At 30.0% G+C, this 23,994-nt stretch overlaps 1 protein-coding gene across 4 annotated transcripts in view; it reads right to left on the bottom strand.

Annotated features, from left to right (window-relative positions):
• LOC126734881 (neuroglobin-like) overlaps nucleotides 1-23,994 on the bottom strand; it is a 195,813-nt gene that overhangs the window by 24,767 nt on the left and 147,052 nt on the right. For 3 of the 4 annotated variants that reach the window (XM_050438704.1, XM_050438703.1, XM_050438702.1), the window contains 2 exons: nucleotides 12,583-12,814; nucleotides 3,431-3,753 (listed from right to left, as the gene is read on the bottom strand). In XM_050438704.1, coding sequence (XP_050294661.1) covers nucleotides 3,604-3,753; nucleotides 12,583-12,814 — 382 coding nt within the window. In that variant the 3' untranslated portion in view covers nucleotides 3,431-3,603. Of the gene's footprint in view, nucleotides 1-3,430; nucleotides 3,754-12,582; nucleotides 12,815-23,994 lie in introns of those variants that run through there. The other variant, XM_050438705.1, reaches the window with a different exon arrangement.

Consider the following 23,994-nt stretch of genomic DNA (forward strand, 5'->3'; position numbering starts at 1 on the left):
ACTTTACAATGTGCAATAAATTGTACTTCTAATATTCATATTAAAAATTAATAAAAATTTGTTACTTTATTATTAAAAAAATATATAAAAAGTCTTTTTTATGCTCATACTTAAAGAAAAAAATCTGATACCTTTTGCGGAAACCAAATATCCTGCACATAATTGCCTGTTTGAACTCAGCTTCACGTTATTCGAGCCTCGGCATTTCAGGACAAAAAAACTTTGTGTGCTTGTTAGAATAATAACTATTCTGATAAATCTTCAAAATTTAAGGTTTACTAGGTCCTATAAAATTCGTTGGCTATACATGGATTGAAAAGAGTCTAAAAAGTAAAAAGTTTTTCGAAACACTTTATAATAAATTCTTGATAACCGTTTTATAATCAGAAAAGAGTTTCTAATCAAGTTAAGTTAGAAATATCCAGAATATTTACTTAGTTCAGAAGTTAGCAATAGTTTCTTATTTGGTTAGTACTTTCGTTATTTTATACTTTTTATGGTCAAGTTATGTCAAGTTGTTTTTAAAATTCAAAAATAATTTATTCGCTAAAAGAAGAAATGCAAAATTTTACTCAATTAATTAAAATATTGCAACCTTTAAAAATTTCAAAATATCTATTTATTTTGGTTTAATTGAAATAACAAAAATTATTTTCTAAAAATAACTAAGAGAATATTCTCGGACACTATAGACTAAAAGTTTGTATCTGCATCCCAAAGAAATATTTAGCATTTTATAGCATCCCAAAAAGTACTTTAACTATATGATTACAAAAAAAGTAACAATATAATGTAGAAAAATTTAGGATAGAAAGATCTATAAATATCTACAATATCTATAACTTTAATTAGGAAAAAACACACTAGTAAAACCTTAAAATAAAAGTTTTTTTTATTGGGAAAAAATAGATTAGAAAGTTATTAATTAATTAGCTTACTAATAAGAAAACAGCTAGTATACTTGCAAAAGAAACTTTATTACTCTTAAGAATATTTTTTTATATACAGTTTAGTAGTAGTAGTTTTTCTTGATAAAGGTACTGAAAAACTTTTTAATACTGCGTATTTCCACTTCTAGCGTTTATGCAAGCTTGGAGATGCCTGCCGATACTGTCTACGATATTGGAGATATGCTGTTGAGAAATATTTTGTCATTCTTTCTAAGCAGCATGAACAAGCTCTTGTATAGTCTTAAGGCGGTTTCTGCATGCTGGCGTGAAACTAGTCCACAACAGAACTGATATATTCACTTAACCATTCGAAGAAACCCAACTATGGCAATACCAGCATATCAAGGAGATATTTAAGATATCTTGGCCGTTCAAGTATCGGTCTATACATTGCGGACGAGAATACTCAACACCCACTCAAAGACAGAGGTGTTATTGGAATACTAGCAATAGGTTTAAGGTGTCGCCGACCATTAAGGGTTCTCTGAGTACATCCTGAGCATGAAGTTGTCGACTACAGTGGGCACGAGCGATCATCGCTTTCTTTGCACAGTATCGTGAGTGTTTTTTTCTGACGAAACAAGAATTTGTATAGTGCAGGATAGATTTTTTCAAAAATATTACTTAAACATAAATCAAGTTTGCCTTTAATTTGATTTGATTGAAACGCGTTGCATTTTTAATAAATAAAATATGCTCAGATGCTCTAGGTACAGAAAAAAACCATTGTAAGTTCTTAGCATTCTTATTCCATTCTTACTAGACTAAATTTGCTATTTCTAAATTTAAATATAATAAAATTTATAATGAACAAGTACCGTATATTTAACAAATATACGGTACTTGTTCATTATAACAAGTACCGTATATTTAACAAATATACGGTACTTGTTCATTATAATGCTTGCTATTAACATTGTTTTTTTAGATCCTTTAAGAAATTCAAGGAATGTAAACGATAAAATAACGTAAAATGTTTCAAAATTTGCACGAATCTAGCAATTTACTTTCCCTAATTAAAGACTCATTTTATGTAAAATCAAACCGGAGAACATTATTTTATTCTCTGATAATACGTCAATGTTAAAGTGGAATGTTATTTTAATATTTCAGATTTTAAATTTTTCTTCTACCTTACAATTACAAAATGATCCTATGGTTGAAACCTTTGATATGACACTCAAATCATAAAACAGTTTATCATTATACAAAACTCTTTATTATATTCTCGACACGTGTTTCGCTAACGATGTTAGCATCTTCAGGAGAAGATTAAAACTTTAAGAGAATTTTAATTTTTCTAACTAAAGTTTTAAACTTGTCCCGAGCATAAAATAAAGAGTTTTGGTTAGTAACAAAACAGTTTTGTGATTTGTAATACAAAATGGTTAACACATAAATCGATAGTATTATTCTTTGCCTGTAACATGAGTTGATGGATATCGGGAAGTTAATCAAATCAGATGGAATTACTGTATTTTTATTTAACCTTACTTTTGCAGCAATGTAGATTTGCCGAACCTATTTTATTGTGATATAATTTTTGCTGATAAATTCTGGAAGCGCCGTGCTGCTAGGTGAGATTTCCGGGCAATTCATGTCACTTTCTTTAATATTCGAATTTGTTTTTATGGATCGAAATGTTTTGTTTTATGTGTTTTATGTTAATGTTTTATTGATGGACATGTTTTGCGTTCTTTTGGATCTGAATGGCGAACGGATCTAATTAGCATAAGCTTTATATTTTTGCCGGCCCAACTTTCTGAGCTTTTTATATGAAAAAAAGGGGTGATCCATTGTATTGATTTCATTTATTTCCGATATTTTATTTTTGGAGTATGTGTTGATTCTCCTTTTTTTTAGCTCGGCGGCCGATAAGTTTGCAGGACTAAGTTTGCAATTTATTTAATACTGAGCTGAAAAGTGCTGAACCGCTTAACCGAATTAACTTCCAACTGGTTCCAAAAGGTCCTATATCAACAACAGGTATCAAATAAATTTTAAATCTTATAAATAAAATACCTGTTCATTTTCTCACTTTCACTACACGGAGCGCTATGTCGACAGTTTTAGGTGGGCTGTCACATAAATAATCGTGTGTGGTACCCATGCTCCACCATTTTTTTACCACCAAAGTTTACGTTATAACTGAATTATGGGAAAAGCTTTTAATTTTTCTCTTTATCTGTAGTAATGAACATTATTTTGACTGAATAATATAAACATAATAACAGTAGCAGTTTTTTAGTAGTATGTACATTAAAAATTTTATTTCCAATCGAAATTTCACTCCGCTATGGACAATTGAATACAATAGCAACTACAAGTCTAGATATACTTAATAATGGCTTGTCTTCTTTTGTATAATGTATGTGCATGCTTTTATAAATATGGAAGATGGTGATTTTTATTTTCTACAATTAACTCTCATATACAATTAAAATGCGTAGTATCTTAAATTAAAAACTATTAAACTAAAATAAATTTTAAATGTTATTATATATTTTTTTAAATTATATTATTACAGATGCATTACAACTATTCATCACATCATATATTTTTGGTATATTTTTATTAACATTTGCGTATGAAAATTATATTAACATTTCCTTATTAAATACATTACATCACTAAATAACATATCTAGATGCATTTATTTACTAAGCACCTTAGCATTATCGAATCCATTAGTAAGGGTCTCTATAATAAACTTTATTGTGATTTTATAAATGTTTTGAATATTGGCGGAATATCGGTCACCCAAGGTCATTTCTGCTGCATCCAAAAAGGCTTTTTCTAGTCTCTAAAATAGCATAATTATCAAATTAGTAAGATCTTTTATTTGATTTTATTACTATATATTTATAGTTATAAAGCTTGTAAACCAATTATTTTTTAAAAGATGTTACTACTGATTCATTGTATATTCTATATATTCTCTCATATTAAGTGATAATTAAGAAAGAAAACTATGTTAAATTGGATGCATAGTAAATATTGTTTTGTTAAACATGTTCTGCTTTTTTGCTTTTACTGATAAACATATAATTTCTTTTCCATTGTCCACTACGTCATGGCACTCTCAAGCATATTAAATATGTTGAAAAAGTTTTTTTATTTTTCTTTAATCTTCAGTTCAAAGCCTACATGAATACGATGATAAAAATAGAGATTCGGCAGGGATATTAAATTTATCGAAAAAATTGTTTTTTTCTTACAACTTTTCCACTCGCTAATTCAAACCCTAAGACATTTAGAAAATATGTTTATTGGAACCATTTTTATCCAAGGTACTTTCTTGAATTTTGTTGCAAATTATTTAAATAATACCTTGTTTATTAATGTTAGTTGGAAGTACCTGTATAACAGATAGTTTAGAGTAACCTACATAGAATCTTGGTAGTAGAGCAAGAAGTTCTCGAACAATCGGTTATTATTTTAAGACATTTGTAACATAGACTTAAAACAGATACTGAAAATATGAAGCCAAAAGTACTCGCAAAAATTTGAAGTCTGTTTGAGGAATACAATGAGTTGATAAATAGGAAAGGAAAGCCTACATACATTTTAACATCAGGTTTTTTTGAATGCTTGTATGACCAATGGAAAACAAATTATTTTTAAGCCTGAGCAGCTATACACAAATATGTCTACAATGTTCAATACACAAAATATGTCTAAAAACTATCTATATATATTTTCAAAAGAATTGAAAAGCTGGTTTGATGGTTATCAGGCATCAGTCTAAGATAAAGACTACTTCCTCTACCATGTATATAAGATGACATTACGGATACCTTGGGGTAGTAATGTTCTTATCAATTAAAATTTTTGTGACGATAAAATTAAAAAAGTTATATTGATAAGTTAAATAAGAGGCTAAACTTAAGAGTATAAAAGATAGTTTTTATGATAAATACCAAGTTTGTGGTTTGAAGGTAAATTCGGAAAAGTACTTTTGTTACTAAAAGTGCTATCTAAATATAAGGAATAAAGAGGACAAAATGTTCGCAAGAAATAGGTCAAGCTCTTAGTCCGTAAGACCAAATATTGCTGCACTTTAGGTTAGAATAGATATACACAATTAAGGTAAAGAAGAAAAACCTTAGAGAACGTCTCTGGGAGTACTTTCTGGGGTTAAGTAAAATAGTTCTTGCAACTTCTTAAGTAGTAAGGCTCAAGCAAGTTTAAGTAAAACAAAACAACGAATTCTTTAAGGGTTATTAATAAGACATTGTCACTTTTAAGAACACCATAAAGAATTAAAATTAAAACATTCTGATGAATACTTCTCTACAGAAGCAGTATGCCTCTCTACCTTTCTATGGAGGAAGGAGAAACAATAAAAATCATACTTAATGCTAAAAGTATGTCGGACATCTACTTATAAAATTTCGGAATGCCGCTACTAGCCTTTACCAAGGACTTGGACAAGCATCAGATCAGTATGAGCAGAAGCCCACATTAGATTTGACATCGTCGCAGTACAGTTGATTGAGCTTTTTCTAATCTATATCATGACATCATCGAAAAAAAAGTGTATGAAATTTGTATCATACCTAAACACTTAAAATTATACCACAAAAAACCATATCTATTAACGTTTTTTTACACAACGATTTTTTATATTTTGTTGTTTTAAGTATATGAGATATTACAGATACAGGGCCTAAACTGAGAAGGACACAAATATGGATGCCTTTTTATTTTGAACATATAAATTACATGAATCGATTCAAGATATTATCTGCTTCGGCTTAACTGACAATTCACCTAAAAATATCGATTAATATTAAAGTATTTAGTCGCGGAATTTTTCTCTTTACGTTCAGCGTTCTGTTCAGTTTGGTTGTATATTTAGTGTTGCACAAATTTTGCTTAAAAGAAGTATAATTATCATTTTTTATGTTACAAGCTTTGTAAGAGGATTACTATAAAATATATTTAAAGAACTAAGTCATAATTATAAAATAAGATGTGTTTAAATTATTATTATAATAAGAATACAAACCTTTGCAAAAGTAGACTTTTCCATCATTGTATTTAAATAGTATCATGCTTCATGCTTCTTCAATACAAGATGTGCACTTACATATTTTACACTATCACCACATAATTAAAACATATTTTGTATTAGGGTTAGTATTTCTATTATTAGTTCCTAAAAGATGTAAACCAAAAAGGAAAATGAATGTTTAAGAGCACATACACTTTTCTTTCATAAGAGCAAGCCACATTTTAATCCGGCGAGAGGCAGATAAAATGTAAAAAGGCAAAATATTTCAATATTAAATAATTTAAATGTTTTCCCTTTACTCACAAAATAGTAATTAATCAAATCGATAGTATCTGTATTTCTTATCATTAATTGTGCATATGCTGCCATGGACTTAGTTTTAGCTTTGATTAAATATTTGGGAGATGCACAACCTTATAGACGAAAATGTACCTTCAACATTTTTTACATTTTTTCTTAACATAGAATGATTTTTTTTGGCATTGTATACATTATATATTCTATTTATTTATTTATTTTTTTAATTTTGTTTTGTTTTTCTTTTTTTTAATTGTGTTTTGTTTATATTTTTGTGTCTTTTTTGTTTTACAGCTTTGTCTACAAATTGTAACAATTTCTTGACAATAAAGCATTGATTGATTGATTCAAATGTACCCGATAATGGAATGGTGACACCGTCGCGTCTATATATATACGTATATCTTATAACATATATTTTTTTTAAGGCGTCAAGCATTTTATCCAGTTTGCAGAGCTTATTTGGTTATACTCTTTTAAATACCAACATATTCATTAATATCAAGACTCAGTGGTAGGTGGTCAGTGATATCATTGAAAAATCATCATCACTTCCTGACGATGTGGACTGATTTTTAACTGATCTGCGTTTTATAGTGTAAGTTTTTTTCTTTGATGAGTTTGCTTTTGTTTCTATAATTATTTGGCGGTAAGTTCATCATTCCTTAGTCTCTTCTCCTTTTTCTTTAAAATGCTGTGAGGGCTTGTAAGGCTTGTTTTTTTAAGCAGGATATTTTTTCTTTTTGATTTCTTTCACGTTACAATCTTTAGAATTGAAGAGTTCTAGAATTAAAGAAAATTATTTTTTTAGAGCTTCTGATGAGATGCGCTAGCCATTGGAGAACATTGTAGAAGGAAAAGAGTCTGAATAGTTCAATTTTAGATTTCGATTTAATGTTAATTAAAGAAGGAGATTGTGGTAAAGTAAAGCCTTCGTTTTCTAATTGCTGAGCAGGTAAATCTTTTTTCTGAACTAAATAAAGCATGATCTGAAATAGTAGATTGTTTTAACAAGTAAATTTATGTAGCACAAAAACCCGCCATTCCAATATTCGTGATTACTGTCCATGTACTAGAATCAGCAAAAAGTTTTCCAAAATGCCTGCATTCAATACGGTTACATGAATCAAGTGTGTACCTGAATGAAGTGTTTTAAAAAATGTGTAGAGTTCATGTGTGAACCAGATCCAACTAAGATTAGAAGATATTTTACAGCTGGTTTATGGATTATCCCCGTGGCTTTAATAGCAACATCTTCACTTGGTTTTTGCCGTGATAATTTTTTTCCAGGATCATTGTTAAGCTGCAGACCACTTTCATCCATATTGGAAATACTTTAGCTGAAGGTAAAATGAAAATCCTGCACTATCTCTCCACTTATTTATTAAGCATTTAGTTATTTAAAATTCCCTACATGCTTCGGATACAGTGGTGTCCATCATCAGGGGGTACTAAAAAGAAATAGTTCCGAACAAAAGACAAACAGACACAGGAAAAAACTTAAAAAATTAATAAAAGGTACACTTACAAAGGTTTAAAATTGTTATTAGATATACGCTCCAGGGTTTGGTTCCATATAAAAAAACTCTCTATTTATTATTATTGTTTTTTTTTTTATTTTTTTTTTAATTTTGTTTATTTACATTCTGTTGTTGACAAGCACCGAACAGTATGCTAAAAAATATATATTCTAAACTCAAACATAGGTGACATCTATGGGAGAAGGTCTAAAAGTATCATGGTACCTGATGGTGTGTTACTACAATTTTTTTGGTAAAAGCAAGAGGAAAGCAGAATGTTCATAGAGAACATATTAGATGGCGCGGTGAAGATAATGATTCGTACGTTGTAAAGCAGGAAAGCAACGGATAAGTACTATATAAAAGAAATTGTAAAATGTAAGAACGATGTATTAAGAGACTATGAAGAGTTGTCTCACTGTGTCTTAGTGAGTTAAAAAGGTGAGTACGAGAATAATGTACATGATCATTAATACAATAATGGTGGTTGTTTTGTGTAGCTTTATTTATTTCGAGTAATTTTAACACATCAAGTTTATTGCTTTTCCGGCAGAAATGTAAAAGCTTTAAGTCAGTCGCTGGATTAAAACTGTGGTTGTTAGTGTAAACATGCCTTGCAAAGTTAGATTTGATGCTTGTAAGGCAAATATTTTGGTTCTTGCTCTTCTCAATCTCTCTACAATATTCATTGATACGTGCAGAAAACCTTCTACCGGTCTGTCCAATGTAAAATGCATTGCAATTCTCACTCGAGCACCCCATCTGATACCCTCCTGATTTTTGTTCTGGCGGGGTTTTGTCCTTACAGATGATAACAAACGATCTTAATGTATGTTTAGTTTGAAAACTAGTATTGATGTTATGTGAATTAAATATGTTTTTGTTTTGGTATAAAATCGTACCCCAAAAGGGGATTGGATAATATTTTTGATCGTCTGATTGTTTGATTATCAGATTTTTATTTAAATTTTTAAAATAAATTTTATTGATTAATTTTAAGAGAAAGTGGTTGTTAAAAGCTATTTATTTTATAATATTTAACTCTATGTTGAAGTCAACTTTATCTAGGGAAATTTTCTTTATCCAGAAAAGTCTAGAAAAGTGGGAATGGAAAGCTGCGAATTGTGATTTGAGTTATAAGGGACGGTACTGTCGGTGGATGTAGACTTACAGAATATTGAAAATTTGATCTTATTGTTTATACTTGTTAGTTCAAGATCTAAAAATACTAAAGGTTCATTGGTTTCAATTTTAAAAGTAAAATTAATGCATGAGTGTAAAGAGTTTAAGAACGTAATAAAATTTTAAAGGTCGGAGAGGCTATCCTTAAAAATAACAAAAATATCATCCACATATCGTCTGATAAAGAAAATGTGTTAAAAGAGAAAACAGTTTTTATTGTATTTTTCAAGTCTGACATAAGCAATTCAGCTAAAAGAGGCCTGTCCCCTCTTGAACCCATTGCACTAGAACCCATTGCACACACCTAAGTTTTGTTTGTAGTATTTATAGTTTTTAAGTTTTTTCTGTGTCTGTTTATCTTTTGTTCGGAACTACTTCCTTTTAGTACCCCCTGATGATGGACACCACTATATCCGAAACAGGTAGGAACTTTAAATAACTAAATGTTTAATAAATAAGTGTAGAGAGACTGCAGGATTTTCATTTTACCTTAACCTACGACTCCACTGCAAGTAAGGACTATTTCTTCACTACTTTATCTGAAATTTGTTAGCTCATTGTAAGGCATTAGGTAGATTGGTAAGTCACTATCTTTCAATATTTCTGATATAATTGGAAATTTTTTTTAACCTTGACTTTTCAAAGGGGCAGTCTCTGCTTTTTTAATACAAAGGCTTTTATTTCGATGTAAAAAGAGGTTTACTTAGTTCTTTTCAACAATAAGAGCTTTGATATTGAATCTCTTTTCGATTCCCAAAGACTTTGCTAAATTGTATGCCAAAATTCAGTTGCCTTGGTTTGTGTAGAGTCAGAACTCTGTAACACCCTTTAAAATAATTTTAGTGCCTTCTAAATCTCAGGGTTTTTTTTAGCAATAATATTCTTTATTTTAGCCTGGCTTATTGAAGTGTACCTTAATTGAACAGCCTCTATAGCTCTAACAATTCTTCTTCTGGGCATTTGGCTCATTTTTAAAATCCAAAAAAATTGGCATTTTGAAGGTTTTATTTTCTTTTAGCATGCGTCATTGATAAAAAAGGTCTGTAATATAATATTTTATTTGAAGTTCTTATTAATTTACAATGTCAAAAAATTCTTCAATATTTGAATATGTATTATTGCTATTAAATACAGGGTGTCCGGAAAGTCAACGATAATACCGAAGGGGCCGATGGAGCAACTCATAAGCACCCAGAAAAACATAAAATGACCATAGTAAAAAATTGATGATTTTCAAGATATTGGCACTTTAGTGGAAGTCACCAAAATCTTACTCTTGGATGAGATTTTCGATTGTCACGCTTTAAAAATAGATATTTTTTAGAATCTCTTTTTAGCTATGCAACACTGAATAGCCATTTTACTGATCAAAGACAAACATTAAACTAAACGGCCAAAAAAATTAATAAGAAATCTATTCTAAAATAAAGTATTACTTATTTTTATTTTTTAAACTTTGAATTTGACCGCTCATACTGGACCGAAAAATTGTACGGCAACCCAGCTAATACCTTAAAAAGTTTGCTCATTTATTTTAATTTTAAAATTACCCAATATGTTTTAAAAAAAGCTTTACTGTTATTGTGATAGAGTGAAAGATAAACCTAATCTACCTTATAAAAAAAATAAAGCAAATTTATATTTATGTTATGTTAAAAAAATATTTTGATTTAACTTAAAAAAAAATTAAAAATCAAATAATATGTTCGAACTGTCTACCACCAACGCGAATGCAGGCGTGGCATCTTTTAATAAATGACCTATTGATCCATCTTGCATTCCTGGCAGCGTTAAGATCTTGGGCTGCATCATTTATTCGCTGCCGTAATTGAGCAATATTATTTATTGATCTTGCATAAACCTTTTCTTTTATGCAACCCCAGTAAAAAAATCGAGGGGGTTTAGGTCTGGAGACCTGGGAGGCCATAAAATTGGACCAAGTCAGCCGATCCATCTGTTGGGGTATGTTTGGTTTAAATACCGACGAACTTCATGGTCATAATGTGCCGGGCAACCATAATTTTGGAACCACATTATTCGGCGACTGGCCAAAGGAACATCTTCTAAAAGAATTGGTAGATTGTTTCGACAAAATTCTAAATAAGCCTGCCAGTTCAAATTTTCTGGTAATTCGAATGGGCCAATTACACGTCCGTTCAAGATACCGGTCCACAAGTTAACTTTAAATCGGTACTGTGACCTTTCTTCTCGAATAGAGTGGGGATTTTCCAACGCATAAGTGTGCAAATTGTACATGTTCATAAAGCCATCCTTTTTGAATGTACTCTGATCCGACCACAGTATATTATTTAAAAAACTCGGATCCTCTTGATTTTTTTGCAACATTCTGCGGCAAAATTGTAGGCGTGGTTCGTAGCCTCGAGGCAGTAGGCTTTGCACTCGTTGAACATGATAAGGATGATATTGAAATTGCCTAGTGATGTTGTTTACTACCGATTTCGGTATCCCTGTTCTTCTTTCGATTGCTCGTGCCGAAGTAGTCGGATCATTTTCAATTTTTTCTAAAACTTGATGCATGAGGCATTCTGCCTTCGGAATATGAGCGGTGAACATTAATAAATACACGATAGTCAGGATATTGGGCCAAATTCGGATATCTTTCTTGATAAAGATTAGATGCTGCTAGAGCATTTTCTCTGCATTCACCATAAATGAGATGCATGTTTGCATATTCTTGGGTTGTATACGGCGAGGGCATAATAAATGATTAACCAATAAAACAAACAGTTCAAAGAACACAGTCCACAGGAAAATGAACTCAAAAACAAATCCAAAGCAAAAGGTAACAGAAACGTTAGGATACAAGCAAAAAAGTAGTTAGTTCACGGAATACTGTAAACAAACTAAATTCCAAAAATGTTTGTTGTTTATTGCTATGGTGATAAGAATTACCTTCGCGCTTGATTTTTTTAATTTTTAAGTTAAATAAAAACATTTTAAACATAACTTAAAAATTTGTTTAATTTTTTTACAATGATATCATAAGGTGAATTAGGGTTATTTTTTACTATAAAACAATAATAGCAAACTGTTAAAAAAACATTTAGGTAATTTTAAAAAGTAGATTAAATGAGCAAACTTTTTAAGGTATTAGCTGGGTTGCCGTACAATTTTTCGGTCCGGTATGAGCGGTCAAATTCAAAGTTTAAAAAATAAAAATAAGTAATACTTTATTTTAGAATAGATCTCTTATTAAATTTTTTGGCCGTTTAGTTTAATGTTTGTCTTTGATCAGTAAAATGGCTATTCAGTGTTGTATAGCTAAAAAGAGATTCTAAAAAATATCTATTTTTAAGGCGTGACAATCGAAAATCTCATCCAAGAGTAGGATTTTGGTGACTTCCACTAAAGTGCCAATATCTCGAAAACCATCGATTTTTTACTAAGGTCATTTTATGTTTTTCTGGGTGCTTATGAGTTGCTCCATCAGCCCCTTCAATATTATCGTTGACTTTTCGGACACCCTGTATATGACAAATCACTTAGTTAAATAGAAATTTTATTAACATTTGGATGCATAAAAACAAATTTGTTAACCCATATGCCCATTCATAACCCAATTCTTTTCAGAAGAAACTCAATATCAGAAACTTACCCAAAAGTATTCCGGTTTGAATCCAGGTATTCTTCTATGACTCGCTCCAACCTGGTGAAGGTACTCGAAAAATGTATCTAAGTCATCTAACCCTTTAATACCTTCATCTAAAGTACTCATCACTGTCGTGGCGTGCTCTGCAAGCTCTAAACTGTTCGCCTGTTCCTCTTTAGATTTTAAAGTTTTAAATTTTTCGAACATAAGAAGAAGTTCTCCATGTTCTTCAAATAATCTAAAAAGATAAACATCTTTGTTAATAAAATTAGTTTGTAGGTAATATACACAAGCTATTAAAAATTCAAGCGCCAGTAGATCTTGGTAGCTGTATGAGTTGGGAAGATATTGAGATGACTTAAATTAGGATAAAAGTGCGCATTTTTGTGGTATAAACTATGCTATTAAAAATTTAAAATCTAAATTTATTAAAAACTAGATTTTAAAGAAATATTCATATTTTTTTGTATCTTTATTTCAAAATTTTCTTTAGATTTATTAAATTACATTTTTTCTTTTGGCTTCCAGTAAAAATATTTTCTTTATGATTTTGATATGAGCTTAAAAATTTATAAAGAAGTCTCCTTTTCAGGCCACAAAATTGTCTAAGATAAATGGATGGTTTTGGCATTCTTACATTAAGTTAAATTAAATGATGAGATTTGAGTAAGGCATTCAACTGCACTGGTACATTAGTTACTAAGCAGTTTTCAGATACTATTACAAGCAACACAACAATCCTGGTGCTAAGGTTTAGTGAAGTCGTCTTTGCAAAATTTATAACATAGGTGCAATACATATATTTATTTTATAAAATTATTATTATTTTCGCAAATAAAAAACTAATAGATCTTGAAACAAACTACTTATAGACCATCATATCTATTATTTAGGTCATCAATCAATAATTCATATTTATTAACTGTTTACACAGGAATTCACACTCCAGAGACACGGCCTCATGTTGTGTCACCTTATTTTCCTTTTACGGTAACAATCTAATTATTATGTAAACGCAATTAGCCTAATTATAAATTTTTCAATTATTTTGAAGAAAATGTGTAGTCAATTATTTTTATCAAGGACTTTTCATTGGGTTTGTTGGCTCTCTAAAGACTTTCTTTTCGCTTTAGGATAGCAATTCACGTAAGTCAAACATCAAAGCTTTATAGACGAGTTCGATGTGTATTTGGCACTTGCTTGGCAATTAAAGAAATTTTTTAAAACCTTGGCAGGTCACCTGGTACGGGATGTAAATTGATTTTACTCGTTTCTATGTGAAATTTTTTTTTCACGTCCAGTCTATAAACAGCTTTAATATTATATTACTAAAAAATAAAGAAAACCTACTTTTATTAAGTATATTTTATTAATGTCTTAAAAATATTTTGGTTATCAACTGCTATTATTACTTATTTCAATTAAGAATAGGCCAAGAATATAATAAATTATTTTAGCGTATTGGCATCAATTATATTTTTGGAAGTATGCATGGCAAATTTTATTGCTAACAAGATTTATATGTTAACCAGCCTGCCAATTTTTATTAAAGAAATTTTAACAGGGCACTCTTATTAAATATATACATGTATAATAATCCAATTTTATCATTTTGTTTGTACGAGAACAGATTTATTTTTGTTAAAGTCTGCAAAAATTTACAAATTTATAGAACAATTTAGGCTGTTTAATGAGAGAAAATGAATAAAAGTTCCATTAATAAAAAAACTTATAGGTTTACCTATTATTAAGTTTAAGCTAAAAATTTATTTACCATCTGCCTTGAATATTAAGTGGTTTAATATCCTATTTTCAAGTTTAAAAACATTTTCAAGAATTTCAAAGGCCAAACGGATGTAGTATGTTTTTATTGCCATGCCATAGTATATTTTCAATCAAAATATAAGGCCTGTTGATTGACGAATTTATGACTTTAATAATTGGACGAACTACGTTTTAAATCTTAAAACGCAAATTATCTCAATGAATCTGTGAATAGTATTTAAAGATAATTTTTTATGATTAGTATTTATAAATAATTATTTCTATACAGTTTGTAACTCAAAGACGTTTCTAAAATGAAAATTATTTCATAAAGCACTTCAAGATGAACTTGATGCTATACCAATTGAGTATTTCTTAATCCACTTGCCTAACATGCAATGGAAATACAAAATGATTTTAATAATCAGCATTTTTCATAACTCAAATCTGTTTTAAATCATACACCGATTTATGTACAATGTTTTACGTACTGGTCGATAATTTAATTTTTGCTTTTCTAACAAATTATATAATTATAGCAAACCTGAATCTTTGTTAAATCTGTATTAAGATTTAGTATAAGATAAGCGTAAAATTTTTGTACTTGTCTATATAGGACATAGAATTGTACAGGGGTCCATTTAATATCGCGGTGCTCGATTGCGGCTAAACCGTGAAACGGAAAAAACCTTTAATAGTGGGAATGTTAATTGAGTTAGAGGGACCACTTTTTAAAATTAGTTTGGCTGATACAGGGCGTCCCAAAAAAGCGTGATACATATTTTGAACTTTTTTTTAAATGGAACTACCTAAATTTTTTTTTTTGAAATGGGAGTCTCATTTAATTCTCTCTTTAACTCTAAAATTGTTTTTCCTTAAAATGCGACGTTGTCTAATTATTACCAATTTTTAAAAAAATTCACGAAAATCAATGTTTCACTAAAATTTTAATATTTCCCACCGACATTGTTAAGTTCATTTTATCTTATGAAATTCCAAAATTTATTTATTTTTATACGGGGTCATTAAAATCGATACAATAATGATATTTTAAATTCAAATTTACGCTATTTTTTTAAATGGAACACCCTATATTTAGTAACGCGTTTTGATAGAATATTCTTTTATTTTTAATTTGATACCAACAAATTTGCCATTACCTTTAACTGTTTTATCAAAATTTGTTCTAAAAGGAAAAATGACATATTTTTTTCATAGGCATTACAACGTTTAATTTTACTTAACAATTATTAATGTATACTGTAAGCGTTGAGTACAAAAAACAAACTAGAACAGAAACAGTTATAAATGAAGAAATAAAATTGTCATTCACCAAGTCGCTTGGAGAAAATCCGAAAACAACATTAATTGAAAACATTATAAATGAGTTCTATCACAGAAATTGCTCAAAATGTTTACCGTTCAGCTCTAAACACAAATCAGCCTCGCGTGCGAAAATTTTTTAACTGCACGAAGCATAGTAGACGTCTGAAAGACTCTTGTATGCGCTCCACCACATCTTCCCTAGATTTACAGACTTCCTCACAAGAAGAAATCCAGAAGCGTTAATTCCGGTGATATAGGAGGCCATTCAGTGGGGCCTATCCAGTATAAAGTTTAATAAATAGGTATACAAAAATTAATTTGAATAGCTAACCTAGTCTTCCAATACATCTGTTACCAAATTGGTGTGTGATATATTCCCTGACATCAGTACAAATTTGAGCTTGTACACTGATGCCTTACAAAGTCGGGTGCGGTCAAGTGCGGAAAATTCTCTCTTAAGAAATTTAGAAAAACTTTTCCTGTTAAATGATTTTTAAAAAGGATGAAACAATAACAAAATCATGTAATATTGCACCCCTAAACATTGATGCTCCATCATTGTTGAAAATTATTAATAAAAACTCGGTGGAGATTCACAAAATCACTTCTGTGGAACGTACATTCATTAGTGTAGGGCATACATTAAAAAAAAACTGTTGCTTTATTTTGTGCCTTGATGTAGCTGTGCATGATAGGTATCATATTTGTTTTTCTTGGGATATTTTCCCACGGACAATTTCGATATTTCTAACTTCTTACTTATTCGTTCTGTACAAACTAAATTCCAGTGTTGCAACAACCGACATGGTGATTACCGATTGGTTTTCCTAATTTAAAACTTTTTTCGTTCTAGTTTGCTTTTGTACAGGATGTCGGTTATTAGGAAATTTTTCCTAATAAGCTCTTGAAGCCAAAATACACTTTCCAAGGCATTCACCGACAACGTAAATAATCTACTCATTATCGCTGAGAGTAATTCATTTTGGCACAAATCTACTTAACATGACTGATAAGTAAACATTATAATTGACGTCACACAACAAACATAAATGAATTATGGCCAACTTTTTACTTGTAAGACAAAATTTCTTATTTTTAAATGAGATAGCATCAGGGGTTGATATTATTTGTCTCTAACTACTATTATTTTATTATGGTTATTACAACTATTGACTTTTTTTCTTACTAAAAAGTGTTCGAAACAGAACTGAACAGAGATCTGATTCCATAAAATATCTATTAATCGTTTCCCATCGTAAGTGTCGTAATGCCTATGAAAAATATGTGTCACTCTTCCTTTAAGAACAAATTTTGAAAAAACGGTTAGAGATAAACGCAATCTTGTGGGTATTGAATTGAAGATAAAAGACTGCTCTATCAAAATATGTTACTAGATATAGGGTGTTCCACTTAAAAAAATTGCGCAAAATTTAATTGAAAATATAATTATTTGAGTAACGATTTTGATTACCCTGTATAAAAATAAATAAATTTTGGAATTTCATAAGATAAAATGAACTTAGCCAAGGATTCTACATAGATTTTTCAAAAAAATAAACAATGTCGGTGGTAAATATTAATATTTAAGTGAAACATTGATTTTCGTGAAAATTTCTTTTAATTGTTAATAACTAGACAACGTCGCATTTCAGGGAAAAACAATTTTAGGGTTAAAGAGAGAGTCAAATGAGACTCCCATTTCAGCAAAAGAATATAGGTAATTATATTTTAAAAAAAAGTTTAATGTATGTACCACGCTTTTTTGGGACACCCTGTATCAACCAAACTAATTTTAAAGAGTGGTCCCTCTAACTGAATTAACATTCCCACTTAGGTTTTTTCCGTTTCACGGTTTAGCAGCAATCGAGTACCGCGATTTTAAATGGACACCCTGTATATATCTTCCGCCACAATTTACTTCTATACTACTGTATAGTAAATATAGACTTTGTTGTTCTGTATGTTGTTCTCTGATGGCGATTTTATTTAATTTTATTGTTAAGGGTCTAGCGTTTAAGATCTTCCATTACATTTCATCTTTCATTACCCTCTCAGATGTTTTAATTTAATTTCATGATTCTCTCAGAAAAATGTGAACATTGAGTATAGGTAATAATAGTTCAATTAGTTAAGTATTTAATTTTGAGCTGTTCAATGAATATAGAAGCGAGAAATATTTTTTCTTATTTCGTTTTGCTTCAATTGGCTAGTGTTATTTAGATTGAAGAGCCGATTTTTTTTCGCTTAGTCTCTGCTAATACGTAGAAGCTAGTCAATGAGAATGAGCCTTAAAACAGTCTCGAGTAATTATACAATAGAGCTAAAAGGTTTTAAAGTTTAAGTTCAAGTAAGGAAAATTTAAAACATATTTTTTAAACTAAATATCTTAATATTCCAATTAAAATAACAACGCGTTGATGTGATTTATATAAATAATAAACCATAACTAAAAACAATAATTAATAAATTCGTTACGACAAAAATTAAAAATTTAAAAACATATTTTAATTTATGGCAAGGTTCCAAGTTTTTTATACATTTTTAAATGTCTGAGTTACTTTTTTAATAAATGAAAGAACATTAATCTTTATTAGGTGTTCTATTTATTAACAACCTATTAAAACAACGTTTCAATGCTTGATTTTTTCAACCCAAGAACACCCTTTTTGGTCATCAAGATATATTAATTCTATTTAAGGTTTATGTCTAGGGTTAGTTTAGGGTCCCATAGGTCATAAAGCAATAGATTTCTGTTGGTAACTCTGAAAACCTAATACCATAAGTATAACCCATAAATTTCTATGAAACTGTCAGGCTCTTAGCTCTTACTAGTACTCATAACCGCTAGACACGCCACAATAATTTACTTAATGTACCTAGCCATAGAACTACTCCTTTTCAGTGTTATTTTTCATATGTTATCCCAAAATTATTTAAGCAAAAATTATTTGCTTTCAAAATATTAATGTAAGGTAATTGTTTATGTGTATTTAACTGTTTACATTTTAATGAACCAGGGCATAAATGCAAATTCGTTTCTGATTTAGTCAAATTATAATTATAACTAGACAAATTATAATTAGAACCCAAAACGTTTACTTCTTTAGTTAGCCCTTGGTAATAGTAAGGTTCCGTTACATTATTTTTATGAAATATGCATATAATAAGCACTTTTAAATCCAAGTAGTAGTAGTAGGCAAACTGGTAGAAAGTCACATAGTCAAAGTTTAGTCTTTATCGCTGAGATGTAGTAGAGAAGTCGAATTGCAAGTGGTGGTGGTAGTCATAGTGAGAAGTGGCTCACGAAGTTTTCTCTATTTTCCCTATTATCCCTAATAACCCAAAAATGAGTCTTCATATTTACACAAGTAAAGGTCCGTAATGGCCCTTATATTCTGACCTCAGTGAAAACTTACCTTCATGAGTATATTATAAATGTATCTAGCTATGAGTTTAGTAATCGAGTGTTGATGCAATAGGTTAAAGTATCTAACCCATTGTAATAAGAATATAAGCATCATTGTTACTAGTTAGTAAGAAGTCAGTGAAGTTACCTGCTAAGAAGCCAAAGTGAGTGTAAATATAGTTAAATTAAGTATAAGTAGAATCAGCAACTACACTTGCCATACTGTGAAACTGTTCCATTTTCCTATCTATGGAGCTAATAAATGGGCATAATTTGTATTGTATTAGTTTGTTTGATTTATTACTTTAATGGCTTCAGCACCATCTAAACTGTAGTCCTTTGATGAAGATCAATAGTAAATTAATACAGTTCACTAGTAGATACTCCCCAATGGTACAATTAAATAATTGTGTCCACTTTTATAAAAGGTAAAAACACAAAATCTACAGCATCACAAATGGATTTAATAAAATTACAAAAGTTACATGTTTCGCTCGACTAGAGCATCATCAGAACTAAACAATAATTAAAATGATGTAACCCAAAAAAAGAAAAATTCAACAAAAACTTACCATAACATACACAAAACACCTAACATATAAGTTAACAAAGCTTACAATAAAGTGGCACTATCTATGTACAAAGAACTCAACTAAACAATCAAATCACCTTATACATTTTAGAAATCTAACCATCATTTAAGAGTCTAGAACTATTTAAGGTTATTAAAAACTAGGGGGCCATCAAAATCAAACCTTTCATTAACGCAGAACAGATCTGGGCTTTTAAAAGCATTACTAATTTCCATTGTCTCCAACCAGTCTAGTTTTTTACTTTTGTTGCACTGATGAAGTATGCTAGAAAATCATGGCTGAAAGAAAAAATCAAAGACCACTACAGGAACTTAAACAACGTCAATGTAAAATTGAAGTTTCTATTTTTCAAACTTAACAACGTATTACATTATGCGGAATTTATTTATTTGGATTATACATTTTCGGCTCTACTACTTTTAATAGATTACACAAGAAACTTAGTAACCTTAAAAACAAATATATAACTTCACTTAGACTCAATGATTTCCACGAATATCGCAAAAGTAATTTTAGTCATGTTTTTCACGGTAGATTTATGAACCTTAATGGTGTTTCTTTTTCTGAAGTCAAATTAAAATTTCTTAACAACAATTTAAAATTTAATCTTCCTACTAAAACCGACCGATGTGTTAGGGAAACATTAGCTGTAGAGGCTGAAAAGGCTCTACAGTCAAAGGATATATCAAATAAGAACATTTTAAGATCAAGAATAATTTCCTTTTTAAATCAAAATTGTTTCTTTAACAATAAACAGAGAATAAATCAAAACAACAACAAAAAATTAAGATCAATAAAAAAGAAAATGATATAGTTTTCACAAAAGCCGATAAGGGATTATGCTTACTTGCCTTAAAAAGAGACGATTATGATGATACACAGATGACTTTGAAAAGGTCGACAGAGATCTGACAGGTCTATTCTTTAATAAAGTAAAAAGAGTCTTAGACATGACCTTGGTAACCTTAGAATATTTTAATTCCACAAAACAAAAACTATATCCCACGAACCATAAAACACCTCTATTATATGGGTTGCCAAAAGTCCATAAAACTAGCATGCCAATTAGACCTGTGGTTTTCTTTGTTGACTCCCCTTGTTACCAGTTATCATCTTGGCTTAATAACGTTCTTAGAAATGTCTCAAACTTCGAAGCGCCATATTCTGTAACAAATTTAGTGAATTTTGCCAAAAGCATTCAGAATGTTCACGTTCCAGATACTTATGTCTAGCGATATAGCTTATATCGCTGAGTCTCATGTCTAGCTTATATCGCTAGACATGAAAAACTTATTTTCAAGCATTTCACCCGCTGATTGTCTGGTCTTAGTCAAAGATCTTCTCAGGGGGAAACTTGATTCACTCTTGGTTCACACAAATCTACTTTTGCTCCTTTCTACTGTATTGGATCATTTTTTTTTCCAATTTAACAACCGTTTTTTCAAACAAAAAGAGGGACTAGCAATGGGCTCTTGTTTATCGCCATTTCTTAGTGAAGTATTTCTTAGTAACTTAGAAACAAAAATAATGAGCAGTAATTTTAAAAATAACATCATCTTTTATAAACGGTATGTGGATAATATATGTATGATTTGGAATTTGGAAGTGAGGTAGAGCTTACAAATTTCCATAATTATGTCAACTCCCTTCACTCTAAAATTGAGTTCACAATCGAACGGGAACAGAACAAGACCTTACCATTCTTAGATTTATTACTTAAGAGGGAAAGAAATAATAAATCCTTTGAAATATTTCGTAAATAAGCAACAGCAGATAATATTATACAATATAATTCAACATCACCGTCCTCACATAAATTTGCTCCTTTCCATTCTTTATTTTACACCCACTTCCTCGTGAAGCTTTTAAAAAAGAATTCCTTACCATTATACAATTAGCAGTCAGTAACTTTTTCCCTCTTAAACCTATATATAAAATGTATTTTCAGTACGTGAACAAGTATGAATTATCATTTAATTTTATCAGACAACAAACAAACTATAACAAAACAACTTTTAGGTCGTTTACTTATTTTGGACCAATTTCGTCACAACTATCCCCCTTTTTTTCTCCCTTTGGGATAACCCTAGCTTTTAAAAGCAATAATACATTAAAAAGACATCTAATTAAAACTAAAGATAAACTACCCCCGCTATCTTCTCCGGGAGATTAGGTGTAAAGAGTGCCCTGCAGTGTACGTCGGCCAGTCTGGTAGGAAGATTTCGACTAGGATTAGTGAACACAAGGCCCAATATAATAAATTTAAAAATACCGATATCACAGTCACCAGATCGGCTTTTGCTAATCACCTCCTTGACTCCAAACATAATTTTCCTGACAGCCAAAATATAAAAATACTTCATCAGTGCAACAAAAGTAAAAAACTAGACTTGTTGGAGACAATGGAAATTAGTAAAGCTTTTTAAAGCCCAGATCTGTCCTGTGTTAATGAAAGGTTTGATTTTGATGGCCACCTAGTTTTTAATAACCTTAAATAGTTCTAGACTCTTAAATGATGGTTAGATTTCTAAAATGTATAAGGTGTTTTGATTTTTTAGTTGAGTTCTTTGTACATAGATAGTGTCACTTTATTATAAGCTTTGTTTACTTATATGTTAGGTGTTTTGTGTATGTTATGGTAAGTTTTTGTTGATTTTTTTTTTCGGATTACATCACTTTAAATATTGTTTAGGTCTGATGATGCTCTAGTCGAGCGAAACATGTAACCTTTGTGATTTTATTAAATGTATTTGTGATGCTGTAGATTTTGTGTTTTTACCTTTCATAAAAGTGTATGACCAGTATCTTTGGGATAATGGATTAATTTTTCGAGTTAAATTGTGTCCACTTCTATTTATGGAAGAAATCAAGCAGTTCTCCCCGAAGTATCATCATCAGGCAAAAATAAATGAATTGGATATACAATGTAAATATTGATAGTTAGTATGAGTTTATGGCACAAAAGTTCTAAAAAGCATCTCGTTTTAAAAGAAAGATTTGATACTTATGCAGCTATGCATAGATAAACTGTGTATGTACATAGAAATATGCATATATTATTTCTTTTGAAAGAGCTATACCTCTTTTGAAACATGACTTTTTTTAGAATCTTTTTATCATAATTTTATATTAACTATCAGTGTTTACATGTTTTATTCAATTCAATTATTTTTGTCCGAAGATGAATTAAACCAAGCATCTAAGCAGCTAAATAAATATACAGCCATGTCTCCTGAGCATTTTTTTTTGGTTTAGGTCAAAATGTGCCTTCGTTCGTTTTTAAAAGCGATATGAATTTTCCACCCACAATTCACTACTTTTTCAATCTTTTGGTGTTATTTTATAATACGACGAGGTGGCTTTGGTGCAATAATAGTAATTTTATCGTTATTTTATATCGATGCCTATTGATGTTATATCGATGTTATATTGTTTTTATAAACAATGATAACAAAAACACAACAAAGAATAACAACATAATATGGGCATTTTGTAATTCGGGTTGGAATATTTTGTTGCCCAGGTTGATTGGATAGTTGTGATTATGTTATTTCATGTACTTTGGTTTTGGTTTTTTTATTTAGAGTGTTAGTTTTAGTTTTTAATTTGTTTGGATATGTTTAAGTGCATGTAACATAATTGGGTATATAAAGTGGTTCATGAACATGGTAGACATGTATGGGAAAAAGCAAGTAGAATATCTGTGAAATTTATTGTTATTGTAACAAACGTCTATCAATCCAACGTCATCGTTGCAATTGCGTTTGCATCATTGCATCGTTCATTGTCATAGTTGCAACGGTACTGTTTATATCGAAAGTAGCATCCACTTTGATTTCTTAAATGAAATTCCTGGAAGTTTTGTCACTTTTTTTGATTCTTTAATTTTCAGTATTGACTGATACGCCTAACATATCATCAAAATGCTAAAGCAAGTGATTTCGAATTAGAATAGCAGCTTGCAACGGGGATAGATACACTCTAAATGAATTATTAATGTTTGTGGTTTAAACACGGGGTATGTTGGCAGAGTAGTTAGTGGTTCATTAACTTATAAAATGTATGTGGGAATTACTTTTTTTTCTCCAAACTTTAACTAACGCTAGAAGCTAGTTGTAGCTTGCAAAATCAGGAAAAGCGTAAATTAACTTAATATATTTTATCAAAACGTGAATCGAGAAATACCCATTAAAATCTTTCAAATTAATAAGTCACTAATTTCACTATCTATTTTAGTTTGTTTTTGCAAAATGGCGTCACTCATTATTTTAAGAGTGGAGAGAGATAAGTATTAGCGGATCGCAGTAGGTAGTAGTGTCAAGGATAAAG

Source organism: Anthonomus grandis, chromosome 4 (assembly GCF_022605725.1).
Source record: "Anthonomus grandis grandis chromosome 4, icAntGran1.3, whole genome shotgun sequence".
NCBI classification, from domain to species: Eukaryota; Metazoa; Arthropoda; class Insecta; order Coleoptera; family Curculionidae; genus Anthonomus; species Anthonomus grandis.